Source organism: Cyrtonyx montezumae, unplaced genomic scaffold, assembly GCF_038088225.1.
Source record: "Cyrtonyx montezumae isolate F1298 unplaced genomic scaffold, pur_monq_1.0 scaffold_25, whole genome shotgun sequence".
Taxonomy (NCBI): Eukaryota; Metazoa; Chordata; class Aves; order Galliformes; family Odontophoridae; genus Cyrtonyx; species Cyrtonyx montezumae.
This window is the reverse complement of record NW_027071992.1, coordinates 16,117,551-16,130,219: the sequence shown is the minus strand read 5'-3', so window position 1 is coordinate 16,130,219 and position 12,669 is coordinate 16,117,551. Positions and strand designations below refer to the sequence as shown.

General features: G+C 52.3%; 1 protein-coding gene across 1 annotated transcript; it reads right to left on the bottom strand.

Annotated features, from left to right (window-relative positions):
- Positions 1–6,461: 6,461 nt before the first annotated feature.
- On the bottom strand, positions 6,462–10,104 carry SPMIP6 (sperm microtubule inner protein 6). Its single transcript, XM_065740142.1, is given in 7 exon segments — positions 6,462–6,620; positions 7,329–7,386; positions 7,618–7,828; positions 7,935–8,007; positions 8,131–8,234; positions 8,826–8,988; positions 9,967–10,104. Coding segments are annotated over 7 exon segments (906 nt in total).
- Positions 10,105–12,669: the final 2,565 nt, after the last annotated feature.

Here is a 12,669-nt window from a genome sequence, read left to right as displayed (position 1 = left end):
CCTTACACAGAGAGCTGCCTATTGGGCAGGTGGTCTTAATCCCCTAGAAAGGGGAGACCCCCTTGCCATTACTGGAACCGTTGATCAACTAGTAGAGAATGTTCAGAAGGCTGCCTGTCTCCAAATGATGTATGACAGGAAGCTGCAGTTATACCATGAATCACCCATGATGTTGCCTGTTGATCCTGAGAGAATGACCCCTCTAATCAGGGGGCTTCCAGAATCGCTGAAACCCATAGGCATACAGTTGCAAGGAAAGATACAGGCTATGCCTCAGGGAGAAAGAACCCGGGCAGTTCTAGAAGGAACTGCAACCTCTAAAGTATGGACATGGGGAGAGGTTGCCCAAGAGTTAATTAACTATGGAAGAAAATATGGGCCGGTGGTTTCTTCCACCAGTAAATCTGAGCCAAGAGGAGTAAGGCTTGCAGCAGCCAGACTTGTCCTCAGGCCACCTAGCCCAAAGCTTAATGGAACTGAAAAGCTTTCATGCCCACTAAGAATGGGTAGGCGAAGCATTGATCATAAACGTAATGGTCTTTGGACACTGGGCTGGAAAAAGGGCATTCCACGAAACTTGATGGATGGACTGACAACAGATAGGCTCAAAATGCTGGTGACTGGATGGCCGACTAGATCTGAGGAAGGCAAAACCCTAAGTCCTAGTTGCCTCTCCAGCATCAGAACTACCAGAGTCATCAGGAAACTAATTCCTTCACCTCTCAAGTGAGCGGGGGGGGGGGGGGGGGGGGGGGGGTTGAAGGGTGAATGTTAGGAAGCTCACGACTGACACTGAAGGGACATTTGATTTGTTTTCATTATGTATATAAACGACTACCTGTAAACTGGACTGAACATGTCCAAACATGTCCAAGCTAGTCCTGGGCAAGGGTTGTGAAATCCCTTGTCTATGAGACAAGCTGATGGGCATGTCCTGGGGCAGCCTAAGCTGCAGCTCAGTGGCCATTGAACACTCTTTTGTGGAACTCACCTCCAGGGGAAGATAACCATCTCAGGTGATACCTGTCCGATGCCCAAGCAGGAGGGGTTCGAGGGGTTCCTCATGTAGACTGGAGAAATCTGGGAGATAAATTGAGGGGTCCTGCAGCCACGAAGTTGGAGGGTTTTCTCTGGAGTGGCTTTCTCTTGGAGAAGCTTTCTCTTAGTAGAGACCTCCCGAGCTCATCACTGCCTGCTGCTTCCCGGAGAGGCCTTCTCTTTGGAGAGACCTCACGAGCTGATCACTGTTCACTGCTGCCCCTCCTGGGGTTGACCCCTCGCCGCTTCTCCTGTGCTGACCCCGCACCCCTTCTCCTGTGCTGACCCGGTGCTGCTTCTCCAGGACAGCTGCTTGCTGCTCAGGGCTGCCCGTCGCTGCTGCTGTTCTCCCCGCTTCTGCCACCCCTGCTCTTCTGCCTCGGACCGTCGGAGCCGCTTGCAACCGGACCGCCCCTGGGATCCTGGCTGGTGACTTTCCCCACGTTGTACAAGCCCTTGCTTCTTTCCTATCTTTCCTATCGCTCGCCTTCCCTTCCCCATCACTCTAACAGTGTCCACCTTCCCCATCTCCCTGGTTTATAGTGGTAAACTGGTCAGACCAACATTTGAACCGTTGTATCTTAATCTCACGCTGGGTATATACATAATCTAAGAACCTCGTTGCCCTCCTTTATATTGGAGCGTGACAGGTGTTAGGATTAGACACAAACAATAGAGCCGAGCAATGTCGTGAGGATACTGCAATGCCCAACCTGATGCCCATCTCCACCAGCTTGGGCATCCACAGCAGGCAAGAGGTTACCACTACCACCAAACAACACATGGGGCCGGTGCAAGTAGCTGTGTGTGCTTCTGGACCTACAAATGGGTGGGCATATCCCAAACAAGTTCCCTCCCTCTCTGCACTGGGGAGTTTTGGAATGCCAGTGTATGGGTGCTATCTTGGGACTGGGAAGCTTGATGGGGGAGGAAAGAAAATGCACCCAACCCTGGAGCAGAGCTGGTAAATTATTTGGGGAGACGGATTTCTGGAAGCTCTCGTCTTTCCTGTGTGAGAGGAAATAAATGGCTTTTTTTTGTTGTTTTTTTTATGTCCTAGATCTTCTTTGGGGTTTTACACTCCATAAAAGGTGGATCCTGCCACCCACCTTCCTCATCTCCACTTAAAACTCAGAGCAACAAAGCAGCTCCCTGCTCCAGGGACTCTCTGGATTGTCATCGCCCTCTTAGGAGGTTGGTTTATTATTTATGAGCACTCTGAATCTGCTCTATTTTTAGGCAGTTTCTTTTTCCCCCTCCATGGGTTGGAATTCGTGACATACACGGAGGAACCAGCACTGCTGCTGCCACTCAGGAGCAGAGCAGTGCAGTTTGTAGGAAAGGTTTTAGATCCAATCTGCCTTGTAGTGGTTCACAGCCCTGATGTCCAAGCCAGTAGATGCAATGCAGTCCATGGGTGTATTCTGTCTGTGGGTCTGGTGCACTGAAATGGGGATGTGATGGATGGCAGCGCAGAGACAACTGGAAATTGCACAGCATCACCAGCTGACTCAGGGAGCCAAAATGCCACCCTGCTTGCAGGATGGTGGCAAAGCCAACACAATGACTAAGCCAACCTCTGCAGCTCGGCTCAGGCAGCCCTCCATGCAGGCAGCACCACCTCACTGCAGAGGTTGGTAATCTGTACACCTCGGACATAGGCAGCACCCCAGAATGCTGCGTGGCACCATGCAAAGATGCTCAGACCCCAAAAAACAGCTGCAACTCAGCACCCATCATTTCTGGCATCAAATGATCATGGTTGGAGCAAATTTGCAGAGCCAAGGTAGCTGAGAAATGAGTTTGCAGCCTTGGGCCAGCAGAACTGAGCTACATAGGACCTTAGACTATGCCTGGCCTAGCACCTCCTGGGTTTTGTTAATGCAGTGTGCAGCTCTCTACCCATGATTAGTCCCAGAGCAAAGTCTTCCAAGCTCCCCCAAGATAAAGCCTGCCACCTCACATGCAAAGAGCTGCCTGCACATGCAAAGCCTCTTTCAACACATTCTGGAATGCAACCTTGTTATTTTGCTCCAAGATGACATTGCTGTGACCTCCAGCTCCTCTAAAAAAAGAAAACAGGCAGGGAGGACAGCAAAGACAAGCAGCGTGGTTGCAGCTTGCTGCGATGAAGCCTCCCAGCTGAACTAAAGCAAAGCATTTTCTTTCCCATTCCATGGAAACAGCCAGTCACTGTGCCTTGATCTGAGATGAAAGCACAGCATCCAAGCAGGACACACTTTGTGGAATAAAAATAAAAATCCCCTTTTTGACCAGTTCTATTTTTACTGATACAGCTGCTAAATGTGGGCTGCGAGACCCACAGCACCATTAACCCCGGCACCTCTATAATGAGGTCACTTGTTTAAAAAAGGTCTCTGTCACCAAACCAGTCCCTATTGCCCCAAATTACCAGCTCCAAACTGTGCTAGTGCCAAGTCTGTGCCCATACCCTGTACTGATTTCCCAGGCCCAAATGCCAAGAATCTATGCCCAGGGGTGCAAGGTGCCATCACCTCCACAAACACCTGGCAGGGCTCAAGCAGGCTTCACCACCAGGCATTTCCAGTCCCTAAAAGAGCAGCAAATTAGGGCTGCAAAAAAAGAAAATGACCTCTGCACAGTGTTTACAGGGGAAAAGACACCTCTGAGTGCATGGAGCCCTTGCCTTGCTAAAGGGACTTTGTAGTCTGTGAGCTGCAAATCTGAGAGGGCCTGGGATGAGCAAACCCTTCTGCATGCTCAATTTCTCCAGCACTTTTGAGTCAAATTGGGTGAAACCGCTGCCCCATCTGATGGGAGATAGGAGGCAGGGAGACCCATGGTGTGGGGATGACTGCTCCATGAACACCACACTCCTCACAGCAACCCTGAGTCACCTCACTCTCAGTTTGTTCCCATAGGGTACAAGCCATCTATAAGCCATACTGGGGGGGCACTGGTCACCAAGCAGAGTCACAGGAACATCTGGAGCATCCTTTCCAGGGGACACAAAAACGCCTGGTGTGAGGGACGTGCAGGGCATCCCTTTGCTAGCTACCGCCCTGCTTTTGGGATGCCACCTCCATGTCAATCCACAGCCACGCAGCCATCACCAGGATGTGGGGTATGGACAGCTCATCCCAGAGGGGACACGGCACATTGCAGGCACCTGCCAGTCCTCTGTCTCCTCGGGATGCCCTGCTCTGTCACAGCCCTGTGTCCCCAGCAGCCCAGTCCTCCTCATGGCACCCACCAGTTTCAGGGCAGAGCAGGCTGTGCTCCAGGCAGGCTGCAAGCAGCATATGGCTGCGGGCAGGGGCATCACTGGCTTATCATTTTCTCTGCTGTGTTCTCTCCAGCACCATGATGGCAGCATGCAGGTGGCAGCCACAGGCACTGTGGTGGCATGGGGTGAGCATGGAGGGCACTGCTGGCAGAGGCAGCTGTTAGAGCAGGATTTGGGCCCACCAAAACAGAACAAAAAAAAAAAAAAACAACAAACAAATCCAACACCTTTTTTTTTTTTTTTTAAACAGAACATTATTGCTTTCCTCCTGAAGTCTAAACACAGCCATGATTCAGCACTATAACAATGCTGCCTCAAGCAGAAAGAAACAACCAACTCCTCTGCACCCTAAGGACAAGTCCCAAAGTGTGTGTACAGTGCTCACCAGCCAAGGGCAGAAACGCTGCCAGGACATCGTGCGGATGCAGAACTGGGCTGCACTGTTCCCACTGCTGAGCCTTAAACACTTGCACCAAAACAGTAACGTTCCTTAAAGCCACCTGCACCAACTGATGCTCCAAACTCAATTTAACACTTCATGGGTGTTAGATCAGGTCTGCAATACGAACAAAAAAAAAACCCACAGCGAGTCAAGCCTGGCAGCAGAAATCTTACTATTTAATACACCTGACAATTCTCCTTTCACAATATCCTCTCTCTTTCTTCTTCGCGGCATGCTAATTAGTAAGATGAAGTTTTAACGAGCCAGCTCACACCCAAACCACGCCCACTCTCACAGCCCAAATTTCCCCAGGATGCTGAACCCTTGGCCTCTCAGCCAAGGGAAAGAAGAGCCCAACAAACCTGTCCCCAACACCTCGGAGGTACAGATGCAAAAAGCGATGCCGTTACAAACCGCCCCGGTTCCGCGAGAGCATACGCTCAGCGCTCAGCCTCAAAAGGGAACGCGAGCGACGGATGCAACGCGCGTGACCCACGGCCCGGCTCCTGCTGCACCGGGTCCGCATTTCGTTTCTTTTACCCCTCGCTGTGCAGCTCGATAAACACACCCTTCCCGCACACAAGGTCCATAACGGACCCCCCTCCCACCCCATGAGCCCACGGCTCCGCGCAGGGGAAGGCGACCAAATGTCAGCACGGCTGGAACCGAAACCCGAGCCCACCCCAACGCCCAACCGCTACCATGCGATACGGGGAGGAAACGGGAACCCCTGGCACAGCGTCTGCAATTTTCCAGCCTTCGGGTCTCAGCGGGCAGCCCTGCTGCTGACACGCGACGCGAACGCCCACCCTACTGCCCCGGAGGGAGCGGAGAAGCAGAGGGAAGGCTGCGGGCTTCACCGCAGGGCACCCATCGGGGGACGGAGAGAGGGAGGGCAGCAAGGAGGGGCTGTCCCCGAACCCACCGAGGACACCGCATCCGAACACGGCTCAGCCCCTGCCCCCCCCTCCCCGCCCCGGGCTCATCCCAGCCGCCCGCACACTTACTCGCAGCCCCGGGCCGCGGCACGGCTCCCGGCAGCGGCACGGCCTGCCCCACCGCGGTTCCGGGGCTGGGCGGAACCGGACAGCCCGGCCCGGCCCCCCGCCCCGCCCCGCCCCGCCCCGAGCTCTGTGCCGGCGGTGCCCGCGGTGCTGTGGTTGCGGGTCGGGGTCGCGGTGCTGCCCCTCTTCGCTCATTACACACCTTCCCGAACGACGCTCCTTCAGACGTCGCTCGCAGCCCCTCCCCCCCCCTTGTTAAGCCCCGCACTGGGGGATCTCAGCCCTGATATCTCAGCTTGGATAACTCGGCAAGAGAAAGCGTGCCCGGAGCGAAGGGATGGATGGCTTTTCTATTTCTGGAGGCGTTACTGTGCCCTAAAAGTGTTTCTTGCGTGCTTTGATCTGCAGCTTGCACTAACGGCTCCCAGACTATCATAGAACCACAGAATCACGGAAAGCCGTGGGTTGGACCCACCCACCCAACCCCTGCTGTGAGCTGGCAGCCCCCCACCAGCTCAGGCTGCCCAGGGCCCCATCAGACCCGGCCCTGAGCACCTCCAGGGATGAGGTGCTCATATAGAAGGTTGTAGCCCAAGGTCACAGCATTTACTGGTCTCCTCTTTGCCAGGAATTCCCTGGTCTGTAAGAACAGAGCTGCCAGGGGTGGTTGCCCAAAATGGTTTTATTGAGAGCTCATCTTTGCTTTCCACTAGTGCGCCGGTGTGTAGTACATCTCTGAGGTGAACTTGGGGTGCACTCTCTGCACTCACCCCAGCTTCTTGAAGTGGCTGGAGTCCCACCTGGGAGAGGAGACAGGATGAAGCTCAGTGGAGGAAGAAGAGCAGAATCAAGGGATCGTGGGGAGTTGCTGCATTAGCATGGTGCCAACTAAGCTGCATGACAACCTCCTCTCTCCCCTGGATGCTCCCCAGAAGCTGTTCGAGAGAAGAAGCTGCCTCTGCAGTGGAAAAGTCCCCAAGGTAAACACGCAGGGATTAAAGTGCTGCAGGACATGGGGTGGATGAAAGGCAGCACGATGGGGAAGAGCTCCTTGCATGAGAAAAGCAGGCGGTTGCAGAAAGCACAAGAGGTACTTAAGGCAGCACTAAAGTGGCACCAAAATCCTGGAGGTGCTAAGCCATGATCAGACAGGTTCAGGGGCACCACCAAGATTTTGGGTGCTGTGCAGACCAAGCGCTGCAACACCTGCCCTTGAGGGGTGAAATTTAGTGGCTTCTTCTTCACAGATAGCAATAACACATGCTCCAGCTCAGCACCACGATTGTGCCTGCTCTGCCTTGTTGCGGCCACTTCATCTTTAAGGTGAAGGAACAGTACCTGTGTCAGTGCCCGCATGAGCATCACAAAGGCACTGCCCCTCAGGGTCTGCTGTCTGCACCATCACACCTAGAACAATCCTCTGAGCAATTCTGCATCAAACACTAACAAAAAGGGGCCTGGCATCTCGCTGGTGTTAGGTAAAATAATAGCTTTACACCAGGGCACCCTGCTTGTGACTGGAGCAGTCCCACACATAATCCGTTCATACCTAGGGCTCACATATGGGTTTGATGGCCAGGGGTGTAGGTGCACAGACCATCACTGCAGGGCTGTAACTGCAACATGGGATACTCCTGCAAGATACAACAGAGACAGAGTGAACAGTGGTCCTGAGAATGGAGGGCATGGTTATCCTAACCCTCTCAACCCAACTCATTCCAACCAACCGACCTCATCCTAACCTGACCCAGCCCAACTCAACTCAACCCATCTCAAACCAACCCAGCTCATCTGAACCCAACCCACCCCACTCAGACCCAAAACACCCATTTATCCATTCCCAGCTCATCCCAGCCCAGCTCAACCTTACAGTAGGTTCTGCTAGTGCATGGAGATGTCTTCTGATGGCAGGGTTCCCATCCACATTGTAATCCATCCCTTGCAGGCAGTAGTAGCGACCAGAGCATGGGCTGTAATAGCCCTGGAAGGGTTTCCCCTCCAACATAGTGTACACAGGCGGCAGGGATCGTGATGAGAGCCGTGACAGCCCGCGCAGCACATCATCAACCTCCCTCTCTGCAAGCAGAGGGACAGAGAGGGTAGTAAGAAGGAGCAGCAGGCATCTGATCAACCAGGTGGCCACTGGTGTGGCACAGCTGGCACTCTGGATGAGGGCAGTTACCAGATTTGTTGAGGTAGATGGGTTTCAGTGGGTATTGCACAGGCATGCTTTGTAGAAAGGTCTCCATTCTCTTCTGCAAGGAGTTACTGCAGCTTTTGCAGCATTGCCACTGTTTCACTGCAGGACCCAAGGTTGATGGCACCTGAGTAGCTCCAGTTTGGCAGGATGAAAAGGACCAAGGCATACCTTGGGAGACAGGGGGGAGGTAGGTGCTGTACTTGTTCCAGGCTGCGCTGTTGTAGGGACCTGCTCTCCAGGTAATGTATTTGTCCTCATTGACAAAAACTGGGCTGTATTTCTCTGGAATTAGAAGTGGACATGCAAGACTGGCCTGTGGGGCAGGTGGCTGCTGGTGGGGTTGGGCATGTGTGATGCAGCTGGAACATCTCTACTGCTCTCTGTGTCTCACAGACACAACACCATGGGTTCAGCGGCACTGCAGAGGGGCTGATGCTGGGGTCCTTGATAAGGGCCACAAGTACCTTAACAAGTGTGGGCCTTGACCACTGGTCAAGAGCCAACAAAGGCAGGATGAATGATGGCCCTGAGAATGAAGGAGGGCATGTCCATTCCAGCTCAACCCAACTCATCCCAACCCAGCCCTGGGGCCAGGAGGGATGTGCCCTTCAGGCATCACTGACCACCAGTAGGTATTGAGGGGCTACCAGTGGGGTGAGCCCAACAGACCTCAACGTAGGGATGGTGACAGGTGGTTACAGCAAAGCCACAAACACAAATGGCAAGTGAGGATCCCTTTTCCACCAGTGGGGAAACACAGGATGTAAAAGGAGGGGTAGACAGATTTGCACCTGACAATGGCAGCTCCCGGCCTTGTGGCCCTTAGTGATATACCTTGTGTGACACAGGTGGACAGATAGGAACTTGCAGTACCTTCAAACTTGGTCACCCAATACTTCTCAGGCCAGTAAGCAGAGGGATCGATGGCATTTTGGTACAAATACTCCTGCATCACAGCCTTAGTCAGTTTCTCAAGGCTCTGTTTCTCAGGCTGAACTTCCTGCGATGTACTTTGCTCCTGGGACATCGTTAATCCCTAGGAACAGTGAAGAGTGAGGTGAGATACCCAGCTGATGCAGCAGCATCTGCCTTTGAAGGCACTGGGGAATGTGGTGAAGCCAGTTATCAATTATCAGGCAGACTCTGGAGACCAAAACCCACCAGGCGGGTGAACATCCGTGTAGAGGATGTGCACTGGGGACAGAGAGTGGCTGGGTACTGCCACCTCTTCTCCCTTGCATTGTGGTGTCTGGAGACATCCAGGTACTTTACAAAGCAGAGGATGGTGTGGGGACAACAGGGTCACTATGTATGGGGCCAGCAGAGATAGGGAAAGGAGCTATGGGATAAAGCCCTACAGCTGGCAAGACGCCAATAGGGTGGAGTCTGCCAAGGTGCCTGGGCTGCAAGAGATAGCTGTGACATTCTTCTTCTTGCCCTCTGCTGGCTCTCTAATTATAACACACGTTAATGAGGCTGCAAGAGATAACCCATTTTGTGGTGTGCTTCACATCACAGCATGCCTGCTGACTAAACTATGTGGGGAGATCTGTATGACTGTGGACCACAGGGCCTCCTCACGGCGAGGCTGTGTCTCAGGGGTCTGTCCCTCTCCAGAAGCAAGGCTGGGGGAGAGGTTCTGCCATACTCAGGGCTGGGCAAGCCCCAGGGCTGTGAGCAGGGGCAGCTTCCAGTGCCTCCCATCTGCTCCCATCACTACCATGTCACCCAGCTGCCCTGCCTCATTTTCCCCTCCCCAGCAGATGCACTCTGAAACCTGCTGACAGACAGGAATTCTGTGTGAGAGCTTATGCTTATCAGCTCCATAAGTGCACTGGACCCACAGAATTGCACCAAGCCCAGGAGACAAGAAGCCAGAAGCACAGACACATTGCTGACCAGGGAACATGAACCTCCCCTGATGTGGAGAGTGAGGCGCCCCATGAACTCCCCATGCCCAGCCCTGAGCATCCTCAGCCAGGTCAGGGTAGAAACCCTGAGGCTATGCTATTACCTTGGTCACAAATTTGTTTTCTTTACATATCTGCGGTGGAGTCCTTGTGTACTTGGTCTTTTTCAGGGAGCATGGTAGCCGGTAATCGTCGGTGTAAGTGCTGACAGGTGTCCTGTACCTTTTGTCAGCGCGGAACATGGTGCTGCCGCCACAGATGGATCTTGGGGTGGCTCAAGGACACTGCACAGGGCTGGAGCCACCCAGCTTGTGAGGGAACCTGTGTGGAAAGGGAACGGGGACCCGGTGCTCTGGGGTCTCCTGGTGATGTTTACGCCACTGGTGATGTCACAGTGTGGGAATGGGGATTTGGTCACATTCTGTCTGTGTTGCGGCGTGTTCCAAAAGATACCAAGTCCTGAAGTAATGCTCAGTGACTGCTGCCTGCAACCCCGCATCCCTCCTATCGTCCCTCTATCCCTCCCACCGTGGGCACTGCTGCATTCCCCTGATCCCAGCCTTCCTCCCCTCTCACAGAGTAACAAGGGCAGGAAACTTTCAAGTCCGAGTCAAGACTGTTGTACTTTGGGAGGTGCAGGACCATGGCTTGTAGGCATTTTTGGGAGCCTGCTTTGCAGGGGAGTTGAACTAGATGATCTCCAGATATCCCTTCCAACCCCTACAGTTCTGTGATTCTGTGATTCTAGGCCCTCTCTCCTGTATTCCCCTGAAAAATCCAGAGCAGCACCACACAGCTCCAGCCACCACGAGGCATGGCACTGGGCTCCCACCCCCTGTGGCACTGGCTTTTGTGTTTGTCCACCCCCAATTTCAGCATCAGTGAGAGCTGGGGCACCATCCCAGCACTGCTCGAACCCTCACACCCCAGAGCCCACTTCGCTCCAATGACAAAGGCTGGCAGGCTGTTTTTTGTATGTATGCTTTTTAATATCATTAATTGTTACACTACACACAACCAGTAACAATGATAAATACTGCCATGGAAATGTTAAAAAAAAAATATTATACGTTTCATGGTTGTTTTTTTTTTTTTTTTCAAAAAACAAAACCAAAACCAACACATTTTTAAATAAATTAATGCATAAAACTGATGGTAGAAAAAAAAAAAAAAAGAAAACCCCAAACAAACCACAACACAACCGATCTGTTTAAGGCAATACCCTACACGGACGAGAACAGAAGTACAACATGTGCTACATGTCCTGAACAAGAAAGAAAAAAGGAAAAAAAGAACATACTGGATGCAGACTGATGCTTCGGGAGTGAAAAACTCCCCAAACCAGATAATAAAACCAATGGCCAAGTTAAGTGCAGCATTAATACACTCCGCATGTCACATGATTAGCAGGTTCCTAACATGGACTAAGGTCAAGCTACAACAAATTTATCTTCCTAATTAAAAGGTTATTCAGGTCAAACCCTACATTTAACTCTACTTTGCATTTGGCTGTTTCAGCTATGTTTCACTATATGCAAGGACAGCTGGAAATTCATCCCCTGTTCTGAGATTAAGGAAAGAGTTGGGTGGTCTCTCCTGAAAGGCATTTCCATTAAATATATCCCAGAAGGATCCCATTTTCAGTGACCCACAAATGCCTCCGCTGGGCACCAGGCACTGAGTGGTGGAAGGAGACCTTGGAAGCGTTTCCTTGGGTTTAGTTTCTTTCAAGCTGAGGACATGAAATGGACTTGATCTGAACACAGAAGAGGGCTGCCTCCCTGCCTGCCAGGTCATCTGGAGCCTGCTGGATGCACAGCCTGCTCTTTGCCAGCCCAGGAGAAGCCCAGCCATGGGCACAGCCATGGCATTTGCTGTTGAAGTTGGTGTGAAGCTCCATACCTGTCCAGACAGCCCATCAACCCCCAATTATTAATGCAGCCCAGAACTTGGCCACTAGAAGGTGGACAATAATCTAAATGCCAAAAATATCCCCCTCTCCCTCCAAATTTAAAAGAAAAGGGACAGTAGCCACTCCCTGCCAGCTTCCCCTGGTGGATCCCCATCAGCTGTGACGCATGAGGTCAGCAGTGCTGGCTCTCACCAGCATCGACCCATACGTTCCCAGTAAGGTGCATGTCTGCAGGGTGCTGCCAGGGGGCAAAGAAGCTTCCTGGGACATGGTCAGAGCCTCTTGTACTGCCCTGCTGGGGTGCTTGTGGAGGAAGCTATAGTACACGAAGAAAGAAACTCAGGTGGAGTTACTAAAACTTAAGACTTGTGATAGCCAACAGCTGTCTGGACTGCTTCGGGTTTGGGTAGGAGAGGGAGAATGCAGGATGGGGCTGAGAATCAATTTGGTGCAACTGCCTGTGTTGCTCCACACCAGTTAAAGGTGGGGATGGGGGAAAGATGATGGCTGCTTTGAGAAAAGAGTGAAAGGAGGACGTATGCAATATAACAAGGCTTGCAAATCTAGAACTAACCATTGGACATAGATATTGAAGTTTACCTGTGACAACTATCTATACTTCTATCACTGCTGCTGCTTCTCTTGCTTCCTTGTCTAACCCTTCCATCGTTTGGGAAGCTGTAGCTGTTGGTGTGACTGATGGTCAGTTCTGGCTCTCCCATCACAGCCCCACACAGCACACAATGGGACTCAGTTCCAGGATGCAGTGAGGTCTGGAAGTTGCACGTTAGCCACAGAGCAGCTCTGCATGCAAGTGGCATCTGCTTTCAGAACCCTTCAGAAAGGGTAGTGGTTCATTCCCTTCTTTATTAAACTGAAGGTTCAATAGTCCCCA